The sequence below is a fragment of the Salmo salar genome, unplaced genomic scaffold, assembly GCF_905237065.1.
Source record: "Salmo salar unplaced genomic scaffold, Ssal_v3.1, whole genome shotgun sequence".
NCBI lineage: Eukaryota > Metazoa > Chordata > Actinopteri > Salmoniformes > Salmonidae > Salmo > Salmo salar.
Genome location: NW_025548927.1, coordinates 277,529 through 305,000, shown reverse-complemented (window position 1 = coordinate 305,000; position 27,472 = coordinate 277,529). Strand labels below are relative to the sequence as shown.

Genomic DNA, 27,472 nt, shown 5'->3' with positions numbered 1-27,472 from the left:
CTGCTTTGAAAGTTGATAAACTTGTAACCTCACTGTTGAGAAAATGACGCTTGAATGTTTTGGTACACCTACTGGAGAGCTCTTCTTTGTCTCCACCCATTCAGCATCGTTCACACCCTCTTAAGCTTTAGCCCCACCCACCTCTTTAAGGATTCACATTGGAGGTCATGTACTGAACAACCACAGATTTCAAGACCAAAGGCTGGTTTATACTACGGGTGTGTTCCTAAATTCAATCTGGAGTCAGAATTTGGTCAGAGTGCACTCTGGGCGTTCAGATTGTTGTCAGATTGTACATTTGTAAATTCAGGCACAATTGGCACAGCGTCATCTGGGTTAGCGGAGGGTTTTGCCGGGGTAGGCCGTCATTGTAAATAAGAATGTGTTCTTAACTGAATTGTCTAGTTAAATAAAGGTGAAATAAAATAAATATATAAAATTAATAATAAATAAACAGAAGTATCTACATGGCAGACCAATCGGAACTCATCTCTCAGCATGTCCAGCTCAGCCATTATCTCAGCCAATCATGGCTAGTGAGAAGGGTCCTAACTTTTTCTGTGGCTAAATCAACTAGGTTCGTAATTTTATCCATTTTATTCGTATTTACAGATGACATACAAGTTTGTTATTAAGGCACATGAAAGTTCACATGTTCAAGAAGACATTTCTGCCCCAAAAAACGCTTTTTGATTATTTATTTTTGTGAGTGTGAGGTAGTGACACGGGACATAGTGACGCCTAGTTTCCTGAAATTAGTCACATTTTTCCAGGGTGTTGCATCTGATTCCAAAGGTTTGAATCCAGTGATAGATATTTAATATTTTTTGTTTTAAGCCTATACCAAACCTTAAACTGTACCATTCAGAGTTCATGACTAAACTTAACCTTGAACACTTCAACATTTTATGTTGGGAACAACTTTTGAAACGTTGACGTTTGAGAAACATGGATGCCGTGAGACTGTGAGCGCTGGTAGTATGTGTGTGTATCCGGGTTAGAAACATGGATGCCGTGAGACTGTGAGCGCTGGTAGTATGTGTGTGTATCCGGGTTAGAAACATGGATGCCGTGAGACTGTGAGCGCTGGTAGTATGTGTGTGTATCCGGGTTAGAAACATGGATGCCGTGAGACTGTGAGCGCTGGTAGTATGTGTGTGTATCCGGGTTAGAAACATGGATGCCGTGAGACTGTGAGCGCTGGTAGTATGTGTGTGTATCCGGGTTAGAAACATGGATGCCGTGAGACTGTGAGCGCTGGTAGCATGTGTGTGTATCCGGGTTAGGAAAATGTGGTGCCGGACATTTGAACAGCATTTGAGAAATATACTGAACCCGTATGCATTGAGGTGTGAACCTAATTAGGGCGTCCACCCACGGTTCTCAGAATGACAGAAATCACTTTTAGATGATGGTCATTCATATTAACAGAACATGCAAGTCCAGGATGCAACGACGTGAGGTCCTACTGAATTCTGATGTGTACTTTGAACATGTTAGAATCACTGTCCACATTATTTACTTTTCCTCAGACAACAAGACGAGTAACGAACAGCAAAATCACTAGCCTATGTCAATCTACTATTCCCCATAGTAGAATATTTTACCTTTTCCATTGGTCAGCTTGTAGAGAAAGTAAATAGCCTATTCCAAACAGACTCTGGGACAGTTGTGGGACGATAGATCCCAAATTCATACAACCAGTAGACCTAGGCTACAATGAAACATTTTTAAAAAGCAATTTGTCTGATGCAACAGATCAGAATGTTTAAAATGTTGATAAACTATTATTTATTCACATTTTAAGAGCAGCAAGGCGTACAAGGCAATAGGCTACGGACGAATGTTCATCCCATAATGCAATTAGCGGTAAAACTGCACAGTCAAAAGCGCACCGCACGTGAAAAATATGTAAATATCCATTAGAAACGTAGAAAGAGGGGAGATGTAATAGGCAACAACTACATGGGTTGCTAATAGGACTAGGATTGTGCCTTGGGCGACTGGACAATGAAAGGAAGTTGATATCAAATAATTGCCTCCACGAATACGGTCTGAAGCGAGTTAAGACATGCCTCATAATATGTAGTAAACATGCTCAGCTTTTTAAACAGTTAAGTAGATGTTTTTAAAAATGCACTCTGCCTCCAGCTCATTGCAAAGTGGTGTGTGGCGCGCTGAGGAAGCCTGCCTTCCGTTTCCTATGTATTTCGCAATTTGCAAATATTAATAATATTAAGATGATATAATTTGCATCTCTCAGACAGATTTTATGTTCAATGGTTCTGTGTTTGTACAGCGCCTTCCAAAAGTATTCATCCCCCTTGGTGTTTTTTCCCTATTTTGTTGCATTACAACCTGTAATTTAAATGTATTTTTATTAGGATTTCATGTAATGGACATACACAAAATAGTCCAAATTGGTGAAGTGAAAAAAATAACTTGTTTAAAAAAAAAATCTAAATAATACAAAAAAACGGAAAAGTGGTGCGTGCATATGTATTCACCCTCTTTGCTATGAAGCCCCTAAATAAGATCTACTGCAACCAATTACCTTCAGAAGTCACATAATTTGTTAAATAAAGTCCACCTGTGTGCAATCTGTATCACATGATCTCAGTATATATACACCTGTTCTGAAAGGCCAAAGAGTCTGCAACACCACTAAGCGTTTACATTTTAGTCATTTAGCAGATGCTCTTATCCAGAGCGACTTACAGTAGTGAATGCATACATTTCATACCCTTTCATGCATTGACATTTTTTTTTTTTGTTGTTGTACTGGCCCCCCATGGGAATCAAACCCACAACCCTGGCGTTGCACACACCAGGCTGGCGTTGCAAACACCATGCTCTACCAACTGAGCCACAGGGAAAACAAGCAAGGGGCACCACCAAGCAAGTGACACCATGAAGACCAAGGAGCTCTCCAAACCGGTCAGGGACAAAGTTGTGAAGAAGTACAGATCAGGGTTGGGTTATACAAAAATATCAGAAACTTTGAACATCCCACGGAGCATCATTAAATCCATAATTTAAAAATGTAAGTAATATGGCACCACAATGCCACATATGGAAGACGGTACTCTGGTCAGATAAGACTAAAATGTAGCTTTATGTCTGGCGCAAACCCAACACCTCTCATCACCCCGAGAATACCATCCCCACAGTGAAGCATGGTGGTGGCAGAATCATGCTGTGGAGCTGTTTTTCATCGGCAGGGACTGGGAAACTGGTCAGAATTGAAGGTTTGATGGATGGTGGTAAATACAGGGAAATTATTGAGGGAAACCTGTTTCAGTCTTCCAGAGATTTGAGACTGATACGGAGGTTCACCTTCCAGCAGGACAATGACCCTAAGCATACTGCTAAAGCAACACTCGAGTGGTTTAAGGGGAAACATTTAAATGTCTTGGAATGGTGTAGTCAAAGCCCAGGCCTAAATCCAATTGAGAATCTGTGGTATGACTTAAAGATTGCAGAACACCAGCAGAAACCATCCAATTTGAAGGAGCTGGAGCAGTTTTGCCTTAAAGAATGGGCAAAAATCCCAGTGGCTAAATGTGCAAAGCTTATAGAGACATACCCCAAGAGACGTGCAGCTGTAATTGCTGCAAAAGGTGGCTCGACAAAGTATTGACTTTGGTGAGGTGAATAGTTATGCACGCTAAAGTTTTTAGTTTTGTCTTATTTCTTGTTTGTTTCACAATAAAAAATATTTTGCATCTTCAAAGTGGTAGGCATGTCAAATGATACAAACCCCCCCAAAAATCTATTTTTATTCCAGGTTGTAAGGCAACAAAATAGGTTAAATGCCAAGGGGGATGAATACTTTCATAAGCCACTGTATGCTGTACGCTTGTGATAAACAGGATACATAATGAATGTACAGTATACACGCGCCAATTTAATTCCACTAAATTATGCAAAATTAACCATTTACTGCAGCGGGCTAAGAGTGATTCTTGGTAGTCTTTAACAAATCTACTTTGAAACAAAAGTATACACCTCACACACATGGTTATGGGCTTAAACATAATAAGACACCTGTATCATGTCAGATATACAGTTGAAATGTATTACATTTACAGTTTGCATCACAGTATTACAGTTTAGTGATGTGGACGCCGAGGAACTTGAAGCCCTCAACCCGCTCCACTATAGCCCCGTCGATGTGAAAGGGGGCGGGCTCGGCACTCCGTTTCCTGTAGTCCACGATCAGCTCCTTTGTCTTGCTCCCTTTGAGGGAGAGGTTGTTGTCCTGGCACCACACTGCCAGGTCTCTGACCTCCTCCCTATAGGCTGCCTCGTCGGCGTTGGTGATCAGGGAATACAGGAGGGGACTAAGCACGTACCCCTGAGGGGTGTGTGTGTGTTTGTGTGCGTCTTACATTAAGGGTGTAAGAGTCTTACGTAAGGGGCGTGGTATGTCATCCTTCAATAAATACAGCCAAGACATCCCTATAAATGTTTTATGAACCTCTTATGTCACGTCAGCGTAGATCTGCACTCCACAAAAACACCTCCTGTGATTACGTGTTTGAGAGATGAGTGTGTGTGTGGGGGGGGCGAGGGGGAGCTTCATGTGTGTAACAGAGAGAGAGGAAGACAGAGAGAAGCAAGAGAGGAAGACTGAGAAAGAGAGATAGGAAGACGAAGAAACGGAAAGAGAGAAAAAGAGAGAAAGAATAAAAAAAACGAGAGAGGGAGACAGAGAGAGAGAGAGAGAGAGAGACAGAGACAGAGAGAGAGAGAGGGGGAGAGAGAGAGGGGGAGGGAGAGAGAGAGAGGGGGAGAGAGAGAGAGAGAGGGGAGAGAGAGAGAGAGAGAGAGAGAGAGAGAGAGAGAGAGAGAGAGAGAAGGGAATAGAGGTAGTGAGAGAGAAACATCTGTTGTTGTGTCTGAGTGTCTGAGATGTTGATGCTTTTGCTGTGTAATTTACTGCTGTGTTGGGTTGTGTTCCTCCCACCCTCACAAACACACACACATTACCAGTCCATTGTTACAGCAGGGTTTGGGCTTGTATGGGCTCAGACCTGTCAAACCATGGCCTTGTAATGAACTCACTCTGAACAATTATAACACACACACACACACACAGGAAGGGACAGCGGTAAGCGAGCGGTGCTGCCACATGTGATGGATGGTGACATTCCATGGAGAATCTAGCAGAGGGCAGACTGATCACTACAAATAGACTTCGATTTTTTGGTCGATTTGAAAAGGTCCTGAGAACATCGACTACGTACCATAAAAACCCCATGATGCTCGGCGGCGAGGCGCACTTCTCAGACCACTGTGTCACAGCAGTTTACAATGCTCTAACAAGCTGTGAGAATACTTAATAAAAGTTTGTATTTGTATTTATTATGGATCCCCATTAGTTCCTGCCAAGGCAGCAGCTACTCTTCCTGGGGTTTATTATGGATCCCCATTAGTTCCTGCCAAGGCAGCAGCTACTCTTCCTGGGGTTTATTATGGATCCCCATTCGTTCCTCCCAAGGCAGCAGCTACTCTTCCTGGGGTTTATTATGGATCCCCGTTAGTTCCTGCCAAGGCAGCAGCTACTCTTCCTGGGGTTTATTATGGATCCCCATTAGTTCCTGCCAAGGCAGCAGCTACTCTTCCTGGGGTTTATTATGGATCCCATTAGTTCCTGCCAAGGCAGCAGCTACTCTTCCTGGGGTTTATTATGGATCCCCGTTAGTTCCTGCCAAGGCAGCAGCTACTCTTCCTGGGGTTTATTATGGATCCCCATTAGTTCCTGCCAAGGCAGCAGCTACTCTTCCTGGGGTTTATTATGGATTTCCTTTAGTTCCTGCCAAGGCAGCAGCTATTCTTCCTGGAGTCCGGCAAAATGAAGGCAGTTTATACAATTTTAAAAACATCACAATACATTCATTACAGAATTCACAACACACTAAGTGTGTGCCCTCAGGCCCCTACTCCACTACCACATATCTACAACACAAAATCCTTGTGTGCGTGTGTGTATAGTGCGTATCTTATCATGTGTGTGTATGCATGTGTCTGTGTTTGTGTTACTTCACAGTCCCCGCTGTTCCATAAGGTGTATTTTTGGAATAGTGGAATTTACTTGACGGAAACAGCATGTTGTTTTTAATTATTTGGTTTTAAGCCTTCCCCAAAACCATAGCCCTAATAACCACTCAGAATCAATACCTTAACTAAAAGGGATGATCCACCCCCAGAAATAAAAATCATTAAGCTCCTGTCAATTTGGTGGAAGATGTGCTCAATTTCTATTTATTTAGCTCAGCAAGTCAGTTAAGAACAAATTCTTATTTTCAATGACGGGCTAGGAACAGTGGGTTAACTGCCTTGTTCAGGGGCAGAACAACAGATTTGTACCATGTCAGCTCGGGGATTCAATCTTGTAACCTTTCGGTTACTAGTCCAACACTCTAACCACTAGGCTACCTGCCGCTCCAATTTAAACAGTGTACCAAATTATTAAACTCTGTTTGTCATTCATGTACCATGCCGCAATGCGCTGTGGGAAACAGAGATATTACAGAAAGGAGGAGATAGGAATCCCATTTGGAAGTGAATGGAGAAACGTCCCACCCAACTGACTGTAGACCCATCGCATTCACGTTGTCATGCTGCAACACGCGGTTGCTAAGCTAATCGTCACGCAGTCCCTTCTCAAAGTCACGGTATGAGTCGAGAAACCTGCCTATTTTCCTCGAAATTACGCAATGTCACTATTCCAAAGATATACGATATTACAGAGATCAAGTTAATTATCACACATGTTGGAAAATATTTGCAATGTTGTACTTCTTGTTCACGAAATTCGTGCTAATGTTTGGTATTTGAGCTAGCGCCCAATTGATTCCCATTCAGTCCTTGAAGGAGAGGGGTGGAGTGTAGGGGATAGGGTGTAACCCAGAAGGAGTAGAGGGGTTAGGATGTAACCCAGAAGGGGTGGAGTGTAGGGGATAGGGGTGTAACCCAGAAGGGGTGGAGTGTAGGGGTTAGGGTGTAAACCAGAAGGGGTGGAGTGTAGGGGTTAGGGTGTAAACCAGAAGGGGTGGGGTGTAGGGGTTAGGGTGTAACCCAGAAGGGGTGGAGTGTAGGGGTTAGGGTGTAAACCAGAAGAGGTGGAGTGTAGGGGTTAGGGTGTAACCCAGAAGGGGTGGAGTGTAGGGGTTAGGGTGTAAACCAGAAGAGGTGGAGTGTAGGGGATAGGGTGTAACCCAGAAGGGGTGGAGTGTAGGGGTTAGGGTGTAAACCAGAAGAGGTGGAGTGTAGGGGATAGGGTGTAACCCAGAAGGGGTGGAGTGTAAGGGATAGTGGGTTAGTGTAACCAAGAAGATACCAGTGACAGAATGTTCATTTCATAACCAGCGTTCAATGGTTTCATTAAATTGTGAAAGCCTTTCTCAACTGTCCCCAACTGTTTTTTTTAAACCCCCCCAAAAAACATGTAGTATGTTCCTGTCTTAACAGTTCCACTACAACTTTCTTTATCTATTCCATTGTTTCCTCCACACCAACAAGAACTAGTATATTCTCTTCTTTCTCTAACTCATTTATCTCTCTCTCTCCTTCTCTCTCTCCTTCTCTCTCTCCTTCTCTCTCTCCTCTCTCTCCTTTTCTCTCTCCTTCTCGCTCTCCTTCTCTCTCTCCTTCTCTCTCTCCTTCTCTCTCTCCTTCTCTCTCTCCTTCTCTCTCTCCTTCTCTCCGTTCAGACTTCCTTCTTACTCCACTACAACAGTTCCTTCTTCCCTTGTTTCTCTAATTGGATCATCTCTCTCTCTCTCTCTCGTCTCTCTTTCTCTCCATCCAGACTTCGTTCCTCCAGTCATCCACGGACCTCCCAAAGACCCCTCTTCCTCTTCCTCCACCAGTCGGACCACGACCACCCGGTCTCCTCCCTACTATACCACGGTGCGACCCCTCCTCACCACCTTCCCCGGTCAACGCTCCCGGACAACCACAACTGTTCGGAACCCTGCCGGTGGTGGCGTGGTCGTCCCCGGCGATAACCAGATCCCAGAGATCGTTAACCCCGGTAACGGCCATAACGGAAATGAACACATTCTGTTGAAATGTGTTATCGTATAATTATTGTATATCCAAGCCGTTTTTAACGTGTACATTTCCGGTAGGTAACGGGCGGTTGGTTCCAGCCATGGGTGTTCCCCCTCTGCCTCCGCAGCCCCCGGTCATACCCCCCCAGGACCACTGCTCCCCCAGGGTGACAGCTGAAGTGTCCTGGCCCAGAACCCAGCAGGGACAAATGGCCAAGCAGCCCTGTCCTGTAGGGACACTAGGTAACTACAGCCCTGTCCTGTAGGGACACTAGGTAGCTACAGCCCTGTCCTGTAGGGACACTAGGTAGCTACAGCCCTGTCCTGTAGGGACACTAGGTAACTACAGCCCTGTCCTGGAGGGACACTAGGTAACTACAGCCCTGTCCTGTAGGGACACTAGGTAACTACAGCCCTGTCCTGTAGGGACACTAGGTAACTACAGCCCTGTCCTGTAGGGACACTAGGTAACTACAGCCCGGTCCTGTAGGGTAGTTACAACAGTCAGATATAATACATGTAGTATATTATAGTAATGACATATTTTTGTATATTTGTTTTATATTTGACCTTTATTTAACTAGGCAAGTCATCTCTAACCACTAGGCTACCTGCCTCCCCAACATCTACAGATAAACAGTAGTTACTACAGACAAGCACTAGATGAGACCAGCAGAATCAAGAATTGGGTTCAGGATCAGGGTTATGTTTGAGGTGTTTAAGTCCTTGTAAAAAGGTAGTTGGGATCAGGGTTAGGGTTGAGGTGTTTAAGTCCTTGTAAAAAGGTAGTTGGGATCAGGGTTATGATTGGGGTGTTTAAGTCCTTGTAAAAAGGTAGTTGGGATCAGGGTTAGGGTTGAGGTGTTTAAGTCCTTGTAAAAAGGTAGTTGGGATCAGGGTTATGATTGGGGTGTTTAAGTCCTTGTAAAAAGGTAGTTGGGATCAGGGTTATGTTTGAGGTGTTTAAGTCCTTGTAAAATGGTAGTTGGGATCAGGGTTATGTTTGAGGTGTTTAAGTCCTTGTAAAATGGTAGTTGGGATCAGGGTTATGTTTGAGGTGTTTAAGTCCTTGTAAAATGGTAGTTGGGATCAGGGTTATGTTTGAGGTGTTTAAGTCCTTGTAAAATGGTAGTTGGGATCAGGGTTATGTTTGAGGTGTTTAAGTCCTTGTAAAAAGGTAGTTGGGATCAGGGTTAGGGTTGGGGTGTTTAAGTCCTTGTAAAAAGGTAGTTGGGATCAGGGTTATGATTGGGGTGTTTAAGTCCTTGTAAAAAGGTAGTTGGGATCAGGGTTATGATTGGGGTGTTTAAGTCCTTGTAAAAAGGTAGTTGGGATCAGGGTTATGTTTGAGGTGTTTAAGTCCTTGTAAAATGGTAGTTGGGATCAGGGTTATGTTTGAGGTGTTTAAGTCCTTGTAAAATGGTAGTTGGGATCAGGGTTATGTTTGAGGTGTTTAAGTCCTTGTAAAATGGTAGTTGGGATCAGGGTTATGTTTGAGGTGTTTAAGTCCTTGTAAAATGGTAGTTGGGATCAGGGTTATGTTTGAGGTGTTTAAGTCCTTGTAAAAAGGTAGTTGGGATCAGGGTTAGGGTTGGGGTGTTTAAGTCCTTGTAAAATGGTAGCTGGGATCAGGGTTAGGGTTGAGGTGTTTAAGTCCTTGTAAAATGGTAGTTGGGATCAGGGTTATGTTTGAGGTGTTTAAGTCCTTGTAAAAAGGTAGTTGGGATCAGGGTTAGGGTTGGGGTGTTTAAGTCCTTGTAAAAAGGTAGTTGGGATCAGGGTTATGTTTGCGGTATTTAAGTCCTTGTAAAAAGGTAGTTGGGATCAGGGTTATGTTTGAGGTATTTAAGTCCTTGTAAAAAGGTAGTTGGGATCAGGGTTATGTTTGAGGTATTTAAGTCCTTGTAAAAAGGTAGTTGGGATCAGGGTTATGTTTGAGGTATTTAAGTCCTTGTAAAAAGGTAGTTGGGATCAGGGTTAGGGTTGTCCTAGAAAATAAGGACAATTACACACTCACTGGAAATAGTCTTTCAAAGTTCACGTCATTTCCAGCAGTAAATACTATTTCCACCCAGTACATGTTTTTCATGTTCTAGACAGCAGACAGTGTTTGACTATCACGACACACAGAGCTTCTGTTATTTCAACAAGGAAACAAGTAGGTTTCCGTCTGTGCTTGTCTTTTCTTTAGAGCGTGGGTTGTTCTCTGTTAGAGCCTGGTTTTCAATTATGTTAGAGCGTGGGCTGTTCACTGTTAGAATATGGCTTTTAATTCTCTTAAAGCGTGAGATGTTCTCTGTTAGAGCGTGGGTTGTTCTCTGTTAGAGCGTGAGTTGTTCTCTGTTAGAGCGTGAGTTGTTCTCTGTTAGAGCGTGAGTTGTTCTCTGTTAGAGCGTGAGTTGTTCTCTGTTAGAGTGTGAGTTGTTCTCTGTTAGAGCTTGAGTTGTTCTCTGTTAGAGCGTGAGTTGTTCTCTGTTAGAGCGTGAGTTGTTGTTCTCTGTTAGAGTGTGAGTTGTTCTCTGTTAGAGCTTGAGTTGTTCTCTGTTAGAGTGTGAGTTGTTCTCTGTTAGAGCGTGAGTTGTTCTCTGTTAGAGTGTGAGTTGTTGTTCTCTGTTAGAGTGTGAGTTGTTGTTCTCTGTTAGAGTGTGAGTTGTTGTTCTCTGTTAGAGCGTGAGATGTTCTCTGTTAGAGCCTGAGTTGTTATTCTCTGTTAGAGTGTGAGTTGTTCTCTGTTAGAGTGTGAGTTGTTCTCTGTTAGAGCGTGAGTTGTTGTTCTCTGTTAGAGTGTGAGTTGTTCTCTGTTAGAGCGTGAGTTGTTCTCTGTTAGAGTGTGAGTTGTTCTCTGTTAGAGTGTGAGTTGTTCTCTGTTAGAGCGTGAGTTGTTGTTCTCTGTTAGAGTGTGAGTTGTTCTCTGTTAGAGCGTGAGTTGTTGTTCTCTGTTAGAGCGTGAGTTGTTGTTCTCTGTTAGAGCGTGAGTTGTTGTTCTCTGTTAGAGTGTGAGTTGTTCTCTGTTAGAGCGTGAGTTGTTGTTCTCTGTTAGAGTGTGAGTTGTTCTCTGTTAGAGCGTGAGTTGTTGTTCTCTGTTAGAGTGTGAGTTGTTCTCTGTTAGAGTGTGAGTTGTTCTCTGTTAGAGCGTGAGTTGTTCTCTGTTAGAGTGTGAGTTGTTCTCTGTTAGAGCGTGAGTTGTTGTTCTCTGTTAGAGTGTGAGTTGTTCTCTGTTAGAGCGTGAGTTGTTGTTCTCTGTTAGAGTGTGAGTTGTTCTCTGTTAGAGCGTGAGTTGTTGTTCTCTGTTAGAGTGTGAGTTGTTCTCTGTTAGAGTGTGAGTTGTTGTTCTCTGTTAGAGTGTGAGTTGTTCTCTGTTAGAGTGTGAGTTGTTCTCTGTTAGAGCGTGAGTTGTTCTCTGTTAGAGTGTGAGTTGTTGTCTCTGTTAGAGTGTGAGTTGTTCTCTGTTAGAGTGTGAGTTGTTCTCTGTTAGAGTGTGAGTTGTTCTCTGTTAGAGCGTGAGTTGTTGTTCTCTGTTAGAGTGTGAGTTGTTCTCTGTTAGAGTGTGAGTTGTTCTCTGTTAGAGCGTGAGTTGTTGTTCTCTGTTAGAGTGTGAGTTGTTCTCTGTTAGAGTGTGAGTTGTTGTTCTCTGTTAGAGTGTGAGTTGTTCTCTGTTAGAGCGTGAGTTGTTCTCTGTTAGAGTGTGAGTTGTTCTCTGTTAGAGTGTGAGTTGTTCTCTGTTAGAGTGTGAGTTGTTCTCTGTTAGAGCGTGAGTTGTTGTTCTCTGTTAGAGTGTGAGTTGTTCTCTGTTAGAGCGTGAGTTGTTGTTCTCTGTTAGAGTGTGAGTTGTTCTCTGTTAGAGCGTGAGTTGTTGTTCTCTGTTAGAGTGTGAGTTGTTCTCTGTTAGAGCGTGAGTTGTGTGATCATGTAGAATAAGAAACATGAACATCATATATAGGTCATGTTAACACTGTAAGAACGTTCATTTCATGTGCCATGACAGGCATACAGGCATATACAGCATTACACTACATCTCATTATGAGAAACAACACACACACACACACACACACACACACACACACACACACACACACACACACACACACACACACACACACACACACACACACACACACACACACACACACACACACACACACACACACCCTCTTTCTCACACACACAAACACAAATGTGCAGGGACATGTGTGTTAGATTCAGATCAGCAGTTCTTTAACCCCCCATAATGTCCGTCTCTGTCCTCTCCAGTACTAAGGTTGTTAAGTAGAGTATGATCCTACTGTTCAGACTCATGAGTGTGAAACACTGCCCTTTGTCCTGTTAATTATCACACACACACACACGTGCCTGTTCAGTGAACCCCAATCTCCTCCGTACTTCCTGCCTCCCTGCCCACTCTCTGAATGTCAACGCTGTCTTACTGTGTTTGCTAAGCGTGTTGTCTTGGTGTTTGTGTGTCTTCCAGGCGTAGCTACATACGTGTGTGTTGCTCAGCAGGGCTACTGGGATCCCCAAGGCCCCGACCTCAGCAACTGCACGTCTCCCTGGGTCAACCACATCATGCAGAAAGTGAGTGTGACTGCTGGCGGCGGCCATTGCGGCTATGCGGCTCTCCCATTGAAACACACTCTAGGGCGTCCATTAAGGATCTGGACCCAGGGGCAGTTTGTTCTCTCAGTTGCTCATGCATGGAGACACATTGGGGAAGATACTGGGGAAGATTTAGACTGTGTCCCGAATGGCACTAAACAGGGTTCCATTTGGGACGCAGCACTACTGTAGACTAGACAGGGTTGATTCAGAGACTTCCTGTATTGTTTGGCTGTTTGTTAAGCTCAGTTCATGGCTATATGATGTTAAACAGGATAGCTGTTTGATGAGGTTAGTTAAAGATGATAGCTGTTTTTCATTTTCATTTTTTTTTTTGTTCATTTTTTTTTTATTTTTTTTTTCATTTTTTTTTGATGAGCTCAATTAAAGATGATAGCTGTTTGATGAGCTCAGTTAAAGATGATAGCTGTGTGATGAGCTCAGTTAAAGATGATAGCTGTGTGATGAGCTCAGTTAAAGATGATAGCTGTGTGATGAGCTCAGTTAAAGATGATAGCTGTTTGATGAGCTCAGTTAAAGATGATAGCTGTGTGATGAGCTCAGTTAAAGATGATAGCTGTTTGATGAGCTCAGTTAAAGATGATAGCTGTTTGATGAGCTCAATTAAAGATGATAGCTGTGTGATGAGCTCAGTTAAAGATGATAGCTGTTTGATGAGCTCAGTTAAAGATGATAGCTGTTTGATGAGCTCAGTTAAAGATGATAGCTGTTTGATGAGCTCAGTTAAAGATGAGAGCTGTTTGATGAGCTCAGTTCCTGGTTATATAACGTAAAAGATGATAAAGAGTAAAGATGTACGGTGTAGGACTGAGGAGACTTTAGTTGTTTTAATCACTATCAGTTGTTTTAATCACTATCATTACTATCTGTTGTTTTAATCACTATCAGTTGTTTTAATCACTATCATTACTATCAGTTGTTTTAATCACTATCATTACTATCAGGGTTTTCATTCTTTCTTCCATAACCAGTTGAGGTTTTAACCATCATGACCATCCCTCGTCTTTGTAATAAATACCACTAGTTTTTAGCCCCTACAGTACAGTAGGCCCAAACTGAACATAGTATGAGAACTAGTCTAGGTCTGTGTTGTAACCTCTATGTTCTAACTGTCATCATCTTCATCATCCTCCTCCTCCTCCTCCTCTAGTTGCGTAGCGGCGAGACGGCAGCCGTCGTTGCCAGGGAGCTAGCAGAGCAGACTAAAGGCTTGTTGCGTCCCGGTGACGTCCCCTCTACGGTGAGGGCCATGGCCCAGCTGGTTGACCTGCTGGATGTTCAGCTCAGAAACCTCACCCCCGGGGGCAAGGACAGCGCCGCACGCAGCCTCAACAAGGTACTGCAGGAACAGGGGGGGAAAATACTTTCTACAAGTTCATTTAGATATTGAAGGGACAGGTCACCCAAACTGTAGTTCACACATGGATTGCTGTCTTTCCTTGTGCATTTATTTATTTATTTAACCTTTATTTAACTAGGCAAGTCAGTTAAGGGGCAGAACGACAGAGTTTTACCTTGTCAGCTCAGGGATTTGATCTTGCAACCTTTCGGTTATTAGTCCAACACTCTAAACACTAGGCTACCCCCCTGTCGCCCCATAGTCTGCTTACAATATATAATTTGGTTATTTGGGTGACCTATTCCTTCTATTGTTTATTTCTTGGGGTTTTGGGGTTTTATATTTTTTAACTGAATTGTATAGAGTTTCTTATCATTTGTTTCTCAACTACAAGGGACTTTGAATTGTGTTTAAAATGACTTGGGGTGCAGAGCTTTCCTTTTGTCCTTGTCCATCCTCAGACTGTAGAGGTTAGATAACCAGAGGGAGTGTCCTGTAGGATCCAGCATGGTCCTGTTAGGTCACGATGCAGTCAACCAATCAATGATTGTTCTTTCTCTTTTTCTCTACTGACTCTATTGCCCCCTCGCTCTCTCTGTCTCTCTCTCTCTGTCTCTCTCTCTGTCTCTCTCTCTGTCTCTCTCTGTCTCTCTCTCTGTCTCTCTCTCTCTGTCTCTCTCTCTGTCTCTCTCTGTCTCTGTCTCTCTGTCGCTCTCTCTCTCTCTGTCTCTCGCTCTCTCTGTCTCTCTCTGTCTCTCTCTATGTCTCTCTCTCTGTCTACTCTCTGTCTCTCTCTCTGTCTCTATGTCTCTCTCTGTCTCTCTGTCTCTCTCTCTCTCTCTCTGTCTTTCTCTCTCTGTCTCTCTATGTCTCCCTCTCTGTCTCTCTCTATGTCTCTCTCTCTCTCTCTCTCTGTCTCTCTCTCTGTCTCTCTCTATGTCTCTCTCTCTCTCTCTCTCTCTATGTCTCTCTCTATGTCTCTCTGTCTCTCTCTCTGTCTCTCTCTGTCTCTCTCTCTCTCTGTCTTTCTCTCTCTGTCTCTCTCTCTATGTCTCTCTCTCTGTCTCTCTCTATGTCTCTATGTCTCTCTCTCTGTCTCTCTCTGTCTCTCTCTCTGTCTCTCTCTGTCTCTCTCTCTCTGTCTCTCTCTCTCTCTCTCTGTCTCTCTCTCTCTCTCTTTCACACCCCTGTATAGAGTGTCTTACCCACTAATGCATTTCAAGTGAACTTTACAGTTTCAAAGGTTGATAAGAGAAACGAGGGGTTCACTATTGACCAAATGGACTGAACAGGTTAAACACTTCTGCTTAAATCCTACAAAAGGAGAGAAATATGAGCCTGTTATTTTCATCAATAAACCCAATTAACTGTGTAATTGAATAATATGGCTCATTAGTATGCTAATTATGATTTTGATATTGAAGGTTTCCAATTATTAACATGTGGGTATTATAATTTCAGCTACAACTCTTAATGCCATAGATGTAGAGGACAATATGAGTTTATTTTATTTATCTTTATTTAACTAGGCAAGTTGGTTAAAAACAAAATCTTATTTTCAATGACGGCCTAGGGGAGGGAGATCGATCGGGAGGGAAATAGGGAGGGAGGGAGGAAGGAAGGAAGGAGGGAGGGAGGGAAGGGGAGGGATAGAGGGATAGAGAAAGGGAGGGAGTGATAGAGGGATAGAGAAAGGGAGAGAAAGGGAGGGAGAGGCAGGGGAAAGGAGAGGCAGGGGGAGGGAGAGGCAGGGGGAAGGAGAGGCAGGGGGAAGGAGAGGCAGGGGGGAGGGAGAGGCAGGGGGAGGGAGAGGCAGGGGGAAGGAGAGGCAGGGGGAGGGAGAGGCAGGGGGAGGGAGAGGCAGGGGAGGGAGAGGCAGGGGGAGGGAGAGGCAGGGGGAGGGAGAGGCAGGGGGAAGGAGAGGCAGGGGGAAGGAGAGGCAGGGGGAGGGAGAGGCAGGGGAGGGAGAGGCAGGGGAGGGAGAGGCAGGGGGAGGAGAGGCAGGGGGAGGAGAGGCAGGGGGAGGGAGAGGCAGGGGGAAGGAGAGGCAGGGGGAGGGAGAGGCAGGGGGAAGGAGAGGCAGGGGGAAGGAGAGGCTGGGGGAAGGAGGGGCAGGGGGAGGGAGAGGCAGGGGGAAGGAGAGGCAGGGAGGAGAGGCAGGGGGAAGGAGAGGCAGGGGAAGGAGAGGCAGGGCAGGGGGGAGGAGAGGCAGGAGGAAGGGGGAGGAGAGGCAGGGCAGGGGGGAGGAGAGGCAGGGCAGGGGGGAGGAGAGGCAGGGCAGGGGAAGGAAGCGTCTTCCTAAATGGCTGTTTTATTTCCCTAATGACTGACTGTTTCATTCACAGAGATCCTATTGAATTAGTGCTCAGTAGAAGTAGTATTGTTTTATATGGAACTCTATGGTGTGATTAATGAACTGTGTGTTGTGTGGTTGTGTGTGGTACTAACCAACCTGTCTGGGTTTACAGCTGCAGAAGAGAGAGAGGTACTGCAGGTTTTTTGTCCAGGTATTTCAGCCTTCCTATCTATCATATTTATTCCCCTCCCTCAACGACAGCATGCCTGCTGCATATTGAAAGCATTGCACGTCAAGGCAGCGCTGTGCATAGAATCATAATTCTATGGCGCTGTGGTTTGGGTTGTCTTATGATTTTTGATTTGATATAAAACCCTTTGAAGAGTGAGTTGATTGACAGAGATATATTTTGGAATGATTCTCTGTATTCCAGAATTGTCCAGTGGTATTCCATGAGGATAGAATCCTCGGCCCTCTGTGATGTCATCATTAGAACTACAGAGAAGGTCCATTAATAGAAGGTGTAATCTGCTCCTCAAAGGGTTCGCTGGAGGTTGTTGATGTTGTGCTGGTTTTTCTGGGCCTTTTATATACACGTTTATTTAAAAATAAGGTGATATCTACAACCTAAAACAGTCCTTTGGCTGAGAACCGTAAGAAAACCCTTGTTGGTTCCAGGTAGAACCATTTTGGTTCCAAGTAGAACTCTTTTGGGTTCCATGTAGAACCCTTTCCACAGATGGTTCTACATGGCCGCCAAAATGGTTCTACCTGGAACCAATAAGGGTTTTGTTACGGGGACAGCCGAAGAACCCTTTTGGAACCCTTCATCAAAGCCAATTAATGTTGGATTCCTGTCGACTCTCTGGTTAGATTTGTTTTAATCATCACTACAATGTTAGTGTACATCATTCAGCTGGATGCTAGTTGTACTGTAAGGCATTAATACACCCTGCCATGGCTGGAGGCTGTGTGGTTGGTCTGGGGCCATCTGCTCATGTCATTACATTATTTCCATTACCTTGTTATTTGCTATTTCTGTTCACTTTCTTCTCTGTTAATGTTGTTGATTCATGATGATGCTGTGGACTCTCACTGTCCTCTAGAATCCCTCCTGAGATAACACTCTGTGGCATGTTTCTGGTCCACTAAAATCAAAGTGCACAACATCAAAAGGACCCCAGGGTCCTGCTCCTTGCAAATACTGTGTTACTCTGTCAGGCTTTCTCTCTCTCTCTCTCTCTCTCTCTCTCTCTCTCTCTCTCTCTCTCTCTCTCTCTCTCTCTCTCTCTCTCTCTCTCTCTCTCTCTCTCTCTCTCTCTCTCTCTCTCTCTCTCTCTCTCTCTCTCTCTCTCTCTCTCTCTCTCTCTCTCTCTCTCTCTCTCTCTCTCTCTCTCTCTCTCTCTCTCTCTCTCTCTCTCTCTCTCTCTCTCTCTCTCTCTCTCTCTCTCTCTCTCTCTCTCTCTCTCTCTCTCTCTCTCTCTCTCTCTCTCTCTCTCTCTCTCTCTCTCTCTCTCTCTCTCTCTCTCTCTCTCTCTCTCTCTCTCTCTCTCTCTCTCTCTCTCTCTCTCTCTCTCTCTCTCTCTCTCTCTCTCTCTCTCTCTCTCTCTCTCTCTCTCTCTCTCTCTCTCTCTCTCTCTCTCTCTCTCTCTCTCTCTCTCTCTCTCTCTCTCTTCCCTCTCTCTCTCTCTCTCTCTCTCTCTCTCTCTCTCTCTCTCTCTCTCTCTCTCTCTCTCTCTCTCTCTCACCTCTCTCTCTCTTCCCTCTCTATTTCTCTCTATCTCTCTCTCTCTTCCCTCTCACTCTCCTCTCACTCACTCACTCTATCTCTCTCTCTTTTTTTTCTCCTGATGCAATCTATTTTTCTCCCTCTCTCTCAAAGTCTAGACGTCAGCACCACTCAGCAGAGTCACATCACACGAGCTGACATACAGAACACACACACACACACACACACACACACACACACACACACACACACACACACACACACACACACACACACACACACACACACACAGAAAACATAGATGTGTCAGAATAATGTCAAAGGCTGCCGTTCTCCATTTTGATATTATCATAAAACAACACCTGAGCTGCTTATTAAATATTTGATAAATAGCATCTATAACTTAGATAATAAACCATGTCATATTGTATTAAGACAACCAATGAAGAGTTTCTCAGTCGCCATTGAAATCAAAAGCTCAACAAAACCTTTATACCATTTTTAATAACGCACCTTCTTTAATAGGGCTGGAAATCATCTGTTGCTAATTGGGATATTAATTAGGTACGCTACCAAATGATATCATCACTACCTTCCGACCTTCCTCTGTTACTGAAGAGGTTTTAATTAGGTACGCTACCAAATGATATCATCACTACCTTCCGACCTTCCTCTGTTACTGAAGAGGTTTTAATTAGGTACGCTACCAAATGATATCATCACTACCTTCCGACCTTCCTCTGTTACTGAAGAGGTTTTAATTAGGTACGCTACCAAATGATATCATCACTACCTTCCTCTGTTACTGAAGAGGTTTTAATTAGGTACGCTACCAAATGATATCATCACTACCTACCTCTGTTACTGAAGAGGTTTTAATTAGGTACGCTACCAAATGATATCATCACTACCTTCCGACCTTCTCTGTTACTGAAGAGGTTTTAATTAGGTACGCTACCAAATGATATCATCACTACCTTCCTCTGTTACTGAAGAGGTTTTAATTAGGTACGCTACCAAATGATATCATCACTACCTTCCTCTGTTACTGAAGAGGTTTTAATTAGGTACGCTACCAAATGATATCATCACTACCTTCCTCTGTTACTGAAGAGGTTTTAATTAGGTACGCTACCAAATGATATCATCACTACCTTCCTCTGTTACTGAAGAGGTTTTAATTAGGTACGCTACCAAATGATATCATCACTACCTTCCTCTGTTACTGAAGAGGTTTTAATTAGGCACGCTACCAAATGATATCATCACTACCTTCCTCTGTTACTGAAGAGGTTTTAATTAGGTACGCTACCAAATGATATCATCACTACCTTCCTCTGTTACTGAAGAGGTTTTAATTAGGTACGCTACCAAATGATATCATCACTACCTTCCTCTGTTACTGAAGAGGTTTTAATTAGGTACGCTACCAAATGATATCATCACTACCTTCCTCTGTTACTGAAGAGGTTTTAATTAGGTACGCTACCAAATGATATCATCACTACCTTCCTCTGTTACTGAAGAGGTTTTAATTAGGTACGCTACCAAATGATATCATCACTACCTTCCTCTGTTACTGAAGAGGTTTTAATTAGGCATGTACGCATGCATAAACACATCGATTCTCTGATTGGAGATTTTAGGGGCCCTAAGCTAAATGTTGTTGGGGGACACACTCACCTCGAAGGCCAAAATATTTGAGTGCCCCCCCCCTCCCCCTTGACAGTGGAGAGAAAAGTTTTAGATATATTTGCCTGCAATTCTACACATTTTGGGGCGTAGGGAAAATGTATAATTGTATAGCTATTTTTTAAATTTTATTTATTTATTTCACCGTTATTTAACCAGGTAGGCCAGTTGAGAACAACTTCTCATTTACAACTGCGACCTGGCCAAGATAAAGCAAAGCAGTGCAACACAAACAACAACACGGAGTTACACATGGAATAAACAAATGTACAGTCAATAACACAATAGAAAGAAATCTATATACGGTGTACGCAAATGAGGTAAGATTAGGGAGGTAAGGCAACTCTCCTGTAATTCTACACATTTTGACATGGGTTATAGAGAAAATGTGTAATTCTATAGCTACTCTCCTGTAATTCTACACATTTTGACATGGGGCGTAGAGAAAATGTGTGATTGTATAGCTACTCTCCTGTAATTCTACACATTTTGACATGGGTTGTAGAGAAAATGTGTAATTCTATAGCTACTCTCCTGTAATTCTACACATTTTGACATGGGGCGTAGAGAAAATGTGTAATTCTGTAGCTACTCTCCTGTAATTCTACACATTTTGACATGGGTTGTAGAGAAAATGTGTAATTGTATTGCTACTCTCCTGTAATTCTACACATTTTGACATGGGTTGTAGAGAAAATGTGTAATTGTATAGCTACTCCTGTAATTCTACACATTTTGACATGGGTTGTAGAGAAAATGTGTAATTCTATAGCTACTCTCCTGTAATTCTACACATATTGACATGGGGCATAGAGAAAATGTGTAATTGTATAGCTACTCTCCTGTAATTCTACACATTTTGACATGGGGCATAGAGAAAATGTGTAATTGTATAGCTACTCTCCTGTAATTCTACACATTTTGACATGGGGCGTAGAGAAAATGTGTAATTGTATAGCTACTCTCCTGTAATTCTACACATTTTGACATGGGTTGTAGAGAAAATGTGTAATTGTATAGCTACTCCTGTAATTCTACACATTTTGACATGGGTTGTAGAGAAAATGTGTAATTGTATAGCTACTCCTGTAATTCTACACATTTTGACATGGGGCGTAGAGAAAATGTGTAATTGTATAGCTACTCTCCTGTTATTCTACACATTTTGACATGGGTTGTAGAGAAAATGTGTAATTGTATAGCTACTCCTGTAATTCTACACATTTTGACATGGGTTGTAGAGAAAATGTGTAATTGTATAGCTACTCTCCTGTAATTCTACACATTTTGCAATGACTTATCCTGTTATTGATATCTGAGTGAGAGTGACGAACAAAATCAATGGAGACCCCCCTGGAGGTCAGGGCCCAGTCGGTAATTCGACCATGATTACTACAAGTTTAGATAGCTGGCTAGACTAATTCACCAATCGAAAACATTTTAGCTGACATGGGCTAATTCAGTTACTGTCAGTGACTGACATCGGAGAAAACTGTTGATGCACAAAAATTTAAATTCAAAATGTGTATTCTACTATTCTAACTCTCAACACTAAGTTAAGACCCCGACTGAGTTCCTAAAAACTGAGTTGGCCGTGTGTGTGTGTGTGTGTGTGTGTGTGTGTGTGTGTGTGTGTGTGTGTGTGTGTGTGTGTGTGTGTGTGTGTGTGTGTGAGAGAGAGAGAGAGAGAGAGATGAAAGGAATGGGCAGGAGGGTTGATTATAATTATTTTAATGGCCGTGGTAATAATTAATTTCTATTTGGGGATACAGGAAGAACGGTTCATTTATTAGAAATTGGAAATTCATTCAATGATCAGTTGGTATGGAAGAAGGGGAAGAGACAGACAGACAGACAGACAGACAGACAGACAGACAGACAGACAGACAGACAGACAGACAGACAGACAGACAGACAGACAGACAGACAGACAGGCTGAGAAAGGCTGACAGACAGACAGACAGACAGACAGACAGACAGACAGACAGACAGACAGACAGACAGACAGACAGACAGACAGACAGACAGACAGACAGACAGACATGCAGACAGACGGACGGACGGACAGACAGACAGGCTGAGAAAGGCTGACAGACAGACAGACTGACAGGGAGACAGACAGACAGACAGACAGACAGACAGAAAGGCTGAGAAAGGCTGACAGACAGACAGACTGACAGGGAGACAGACAGACATGCAGACAGACATGCAGACAGACATGCAGACAGACAGACAGACAGACAGACAGACAGACAGACAGACAGACAGACAGACAGACAGACAGACAGACAGACAGACAGACAGACAGACAGACAGACAGGCAGACAGGCTGACAGACAGGCAGACAGGCTGACAGACTGACTGACTGACTGACAGGGAGACAGACAGACAGACAGACAGGCAGACAGACAGGCTGAGAAAAGCTGACAGACAGACAGACTGACAGGGAGACAGACAGACATGCAGACAGACAGACAGACAGACAGACAGACAGACAGACAGACAGACAGACAGACAGACAGACAGACAGACAGACAGACAGATATGCTGACGGACGGACAGACAGACAGACAGACAGAAAGACAGACAGACATGCTGACGGACAGACAGACAGACAGACAGACAGACAGACAGACAGACAGACAGACAGACAGACAGACAGACAGACAGACAGACAGACAGACAGACAGTACCAGTCAAAAGTTTGGACACACCTACTCATTCAAGGGTTGTTCTTTATTTGGACTATTTCCTACATTGTAGAATTATAGCGAAGACATCAAAACTATGAAATAACACATATGGAATTATGTAGTAATCAAAAAAGTGTTAAACAAATCTAAATATATTTTATATTCTTCAAAATAGCCACCATTTGCCTTGACAGCTTTGCACACTCTTGGCATTCTCTCAACCAGCTTCACCTAGAATGCTTTTCCAACAGTCTTGAAGAAGTTTCCACATTTGCTGAGCACCTGTTGGCTGCTTTTCCTTCACTCTGCGGTCCAACTCATCCCAAACCGTCTCAATTGGGTTAAGGTCGGGTGATTGTGGAGGCCAGGTCATCTGATGTAACAGTACATCACTCTCATTCTTGGTCAAATAGCCTTTACACAGCCTGGAGGTGTGTTGGGTCATTGTCCTGTTGAAAAACAAATGATAGTCCCACTAAGCGTCTGTACATTATGCCTTGAATCTATTCTCCCACGCCCAGAAATCTGCTCCTTTTATTATCTGTCTCCAACGCCAGAGACAACCAGTTCTTATAGCCTTTAGCCATACCCTTATCCTCCTCTGTTCCTCTGGTGATGTAGAGGTTAACCCAGGCCCTGCAGCCCCCAGCACCACTCCCATTCCCCAGGCTCTCTCATTTGTTGACTTCTGTAACCGTAAAAGTCTTGGTTTCATGCATGTTAACATTAGAAGCCTCCTCCCTAAGTTTGTTTTATTCACTGCTTTAACACACTCGGCCAACCCGGATGTCCTAGACATGTCTGAATCCTGGCTTAGGAAGCCCACCAAAAATCCTGAAATGTCCATCCCCAACTACAACATTTTTCAACAAGATAGAACTGCCAAAGGGGGTGGAGTTGCAATCTACTGCAGAGATAGCCTGCAGAGTTCTGTCATACTTTCCAGGTCTGTGCCCAAACAATTCGAGCTTCTACTGTTAAAAATTCAGTATCTCACGGTTGGCACTTGTTATAGACCCCCTTCAGCCCCCAGCTGTGCCCTGAACACCATATGTGAATTGATTGCCCCCCAACTATCTTCAGAGTTCGCACTGTTAGGTGACCTAAACTGGGATATGCTTAACACCCCGGCCGTCCTACAATCTAAGCTAGATGCCTTCAATCTCACACAAATTATCAAGGAACCTACCAGGTACAACCCAAAATCCGTAACCATGGGCACTCTCTTAGATATCATCCTGACCAACTTGCCCTCTAAATACACCTCCGCTGTCTTCAACCAGGATCTCAGCGATCACTGCCTCATTGCCTGCATCCGTAATGGGTCCGAAGTCAAACGACCACCCCTCATCACTGTCAAACGCTCCCTAAAACACTTCAATGAGCAGGCCTTTCTAATCGACCTGGCCTGGGTATCCTGGAAGGATATTGGCCTCATCCCGTCCGTAGAGGATGCCTGGCTGCTCTTTAAAAGTGCTTTCGTCACCGTCTTAAATAAGCATGCCCCTTTCAAAAAAATGTAGAACTATGAACAGATATAGCCCCTGGTTCACCCAAGACTTGACTGCCCTTGACCAGCACAAGAACATCCTGTGGCATTCTGCATTAGCATTGAATAGTCCCCGCGATATGCAACTTTTCAGGGAAGTCAGGAACCAATACACACAGTCAGTGAGGAAAGCTAAGGCTGACTTTTTCAAACAGAAATTTGCACCCTGTAGCACTAATTCTAAAAAGGTTTTGGGACACTGTGAAGTCCATGGAGAATAAGAGCACCTCTTCCCAGCTGCCCACTGCACTGAGGCTAGGAAACACTGTCACCACTGATCAATCTACGATAATCGATCATTTCAAGAAGCATTTTTCTACGGCTGGCCATGCTTTCCACCTGGCTACCCCTACCCCGGCCAACAGCTCTGCACCCCCAAGTTAACAAACAGATCACCGACCATTTTGAATCCCACCGTACCTTCTCCACTATGCAATCTGGTTTCCGAGCTGGTCATGGGTGCACCTCAGCCACGCTCAAGGTCCTAAACGATATCATAACCGCCATTGATAATAGACAGTACTGTGCAGCCATCTTCATCGACCTGGCCAAGGCTTTCGACTCTGTCAATCATCGCAATCTTATCGGCAGACTCAACAGCCTTGGTTTCTCAAATGACTGCCTCGCCTGGTTCACCAATTACTTCTCAGATAGAGTTCAGTGTGTCAAATCGGAGGGCCTGTTTTCCGGACCTCTGGCAGTCTCTATGGGGGTACCACAGGGTTCAATTCTCGGGCCGACTCTTTTCTCTGTATATATCAATGATGTCGCTCTTGCTGCTGGTGATTCTCTGATCCACCTCTACGCAGATGACACCTTTCTGTATACATCTGGCCCTTCTTTGGACACTGTGTTAACTAACCTCCAAACAAGCTTCAATGCCATACAACTCTCCTTCCGTGGCCTCCAACTGCTTTTGAATGCTAGTAAAACTAAATGCATGCTCTTCAACCGATTGCTGCCCACACCCGCCCGCCCGACTAGCATCACTACTCTGGACAGTTCAGACTTTGAATATGTGAACAACTATAAATACCTAGGTGTCTGGTTAGACTGTAAACTCTCCTTCCAGACTCACATTAAGCATCTCCAATCCAAAATTACATCTAGAATTGGCTTCCTATTTCACAACAAAGCCTCCTTCACTCATGCTGCCAAACATACCCTTGTAAAACGGACTATCCTACCGATCCTTGACTTCGGCAATGTCATTTACAAAATAGCCTCCAACACTCTACTCAGCAAACTGGATGCAGTCTATCACAGTGCCACCCGTTTTGTCACTAAAGCCCCATATACTACCCACCACTGCGACCTGTATGCTCTCATTGGCTGGCCCTCGCTATAGATTTGTCACCAATCCCACTGGCTCCAGGTCATCTATAAGTCTTTGCTAGGTAAAGCCCTGCCTTATCTCAGCTCACTGGTCACCATAGCAACACCCACCCATAGCATGCGCTCCAGCAGGTATATTTCACTGGTCACCCCCAAAGCCAATTCTTCCTTTGGCTGCCTCTCCTTCCAGTTCTCTGCTGCCAATGACTGGAACGAATTGCAAAAATCACTGAAGCTGGAAACTTATCTCTCCCTCTCTAACTTTAAGCATCAGCTGTCAGAGCAGCTTACCGATCACTGCACCTGTACACAGCCAATCTGTAAATAGCACACCCAACTACCTCATCCCCATATTGTTATTTATCTTCTTGCTCTTTTGCACACCAGTATCTCTACTTGCACATCATCATCTGCACATCTATCACTCCAGTGTTAATGAAAATTGTAATTATTTCACCTCTATGTCCTATTTATTGCCTTACCAGATACTCTTCTACATTTGCACACACTGTACATAGATTTGTTCTATTGTGTTATTGACTGTATGTTTGTTTATGTGTTACTCTGCGTTGTTGTTTTTGTCGCACTGCTTTGCTTTTATCTTGGCCAGGTCGCAGTTGTAAATGAGAATTTGTTGTCAACTGGCCTACCTGGTTAAATAAAGGTGAAATAAAATAAAAAGCGTAACCCAGATGGGATGAGGTATCGCTGCAGAATGGGGTATCGCCATAACACCTCCTCCTCCATGCTTCACGGTGGGAACCACACATGTGGAGATCATCCATTCACCTACTCTCTGTCTCACAAAGACACGGCGGTTGGAACCAAAAATCTCAAATTTGGACTCATCAGACCAAAGGACAGATTTCCACTGGTCTAATGTCCATTTCTCATGTTTCTTGGCCCAAGCAAGTCTATTCTTCTTATTGGTGTCCTTTAGTAGTGTTTTCTTTGCAGCAATTTGACCATGGAGGCCTGATTCACGCAGTCTCCTCTGAACTGTTGATGTTGTGATGTGTCTGTTACTTGAACTCTGTGAAGCATTTATTTGGGCTGCAATTTCTGAGACTGGTAACTCTAATGAACTTATCCTCTGCAGCAGAGGTATCCCCAGTCTTCCATTCCTGTGGTGGTCCTCCTGAGAGTCAGTTTCATCATAGCGCTTGATGATTTTTGCGACTACACTTGAAGAAACTTTGAAAGTTCTTGAAATGTTCCGCATTGACTGACCTTCATGTCTTAAAGTAATGATGGACTGTAGTTTCTCTTTGCTTATTTGAGCTGTTCTTGCCATAATATGGACTTGGTCTTTTACCAAACAGGGCTATCTTCTGTATACTACGCCTACCTTGTCACAACACAACTGATTGGCTCAAACACATTAAGAAGTAAAGAAATTCCACAAATTCTTTCCAGGTGATTACCTTATGAAGCTGTTTGAGAGAATGCCAAGAGTGTGCAAAGCTGTCATCAATGCAAAGGGTGGCTACACTGAAGAATATAAAATATAAAATATATTTTGATTTGTTTGATACTTTTTTGGTTACTACATGATTCCATATGTGTTATTTCATAGTATTGATGTCTTCACTATTATTCTACAGTGTAGACAATAGTACAAATAAAGAAACACCCTTGAATGAATAGGTGTGCAAAACTTTTGACTGGTATTGTACATTCAGACAGACAGACATGCAGACAGACAGACATGCAGACAGACAGACAACCAGACAGTCAGACAGGCAGACAAACAGACAGTCAGACAGACATGTGGGCCAAGAGAAGGCAAGAGAAGGCAATTTGATGTCACTTTGTACAAGTTTTGACTGCTTGTTATCAATTCTTTTAGTTTTTGGTACGATTTGCTGTTTCTTCATATATCAGGAATCTCCTTTCGAATGATTTTGCTCGCAACCTGAGCTTTTGCCAACCAAAAAAAGACTGAACATTTCAATGTACAAAGGGGCAACACAATGCCAGAGAATGCAAGAATCCATTCAAATGTAATGTACTCACACGCAAGGCATGCAGACAGACATGCAGACAGACATGTAAACAGACATGCAGACAGACATGCAGACAGATAGACAGTTGAAGTCAGAAGTTTACATACACCTTAGCCAAATATATTTAAACTCAGTTTTTCACAATTCCTGACATTTA

The 27,472-nt window shown here is 43.6% G+C and overlaps 1 protein-coding gene across 1 annotated transcript in view; it reads left to right on the top strand.

Moving 5' to 3' along the window:
- LOC106599097 (adhesion G protein-coupled receptor L3) overlaps positions 1–27,472 on the top strand; it is a 300,554-nt gene that overhangs the window by 162,761 nt on the left and 110,321 nt on the right. Inside the window, 5 exon segments of the mRNA XM_045712874.1 lie at positions 7,817–8,041; positions 8,139–8,303; positions 12,531–12,634; positions 13,827–14,012; positions 16,484–16,522. Coding sequence (XP_045568830.1) covers positions 7,817–8,041; positions 8,139–8,303; positions 12,531–12,634; positions 13,827–14,012; positions 16,484–16,522 — 719 coding nt within the window.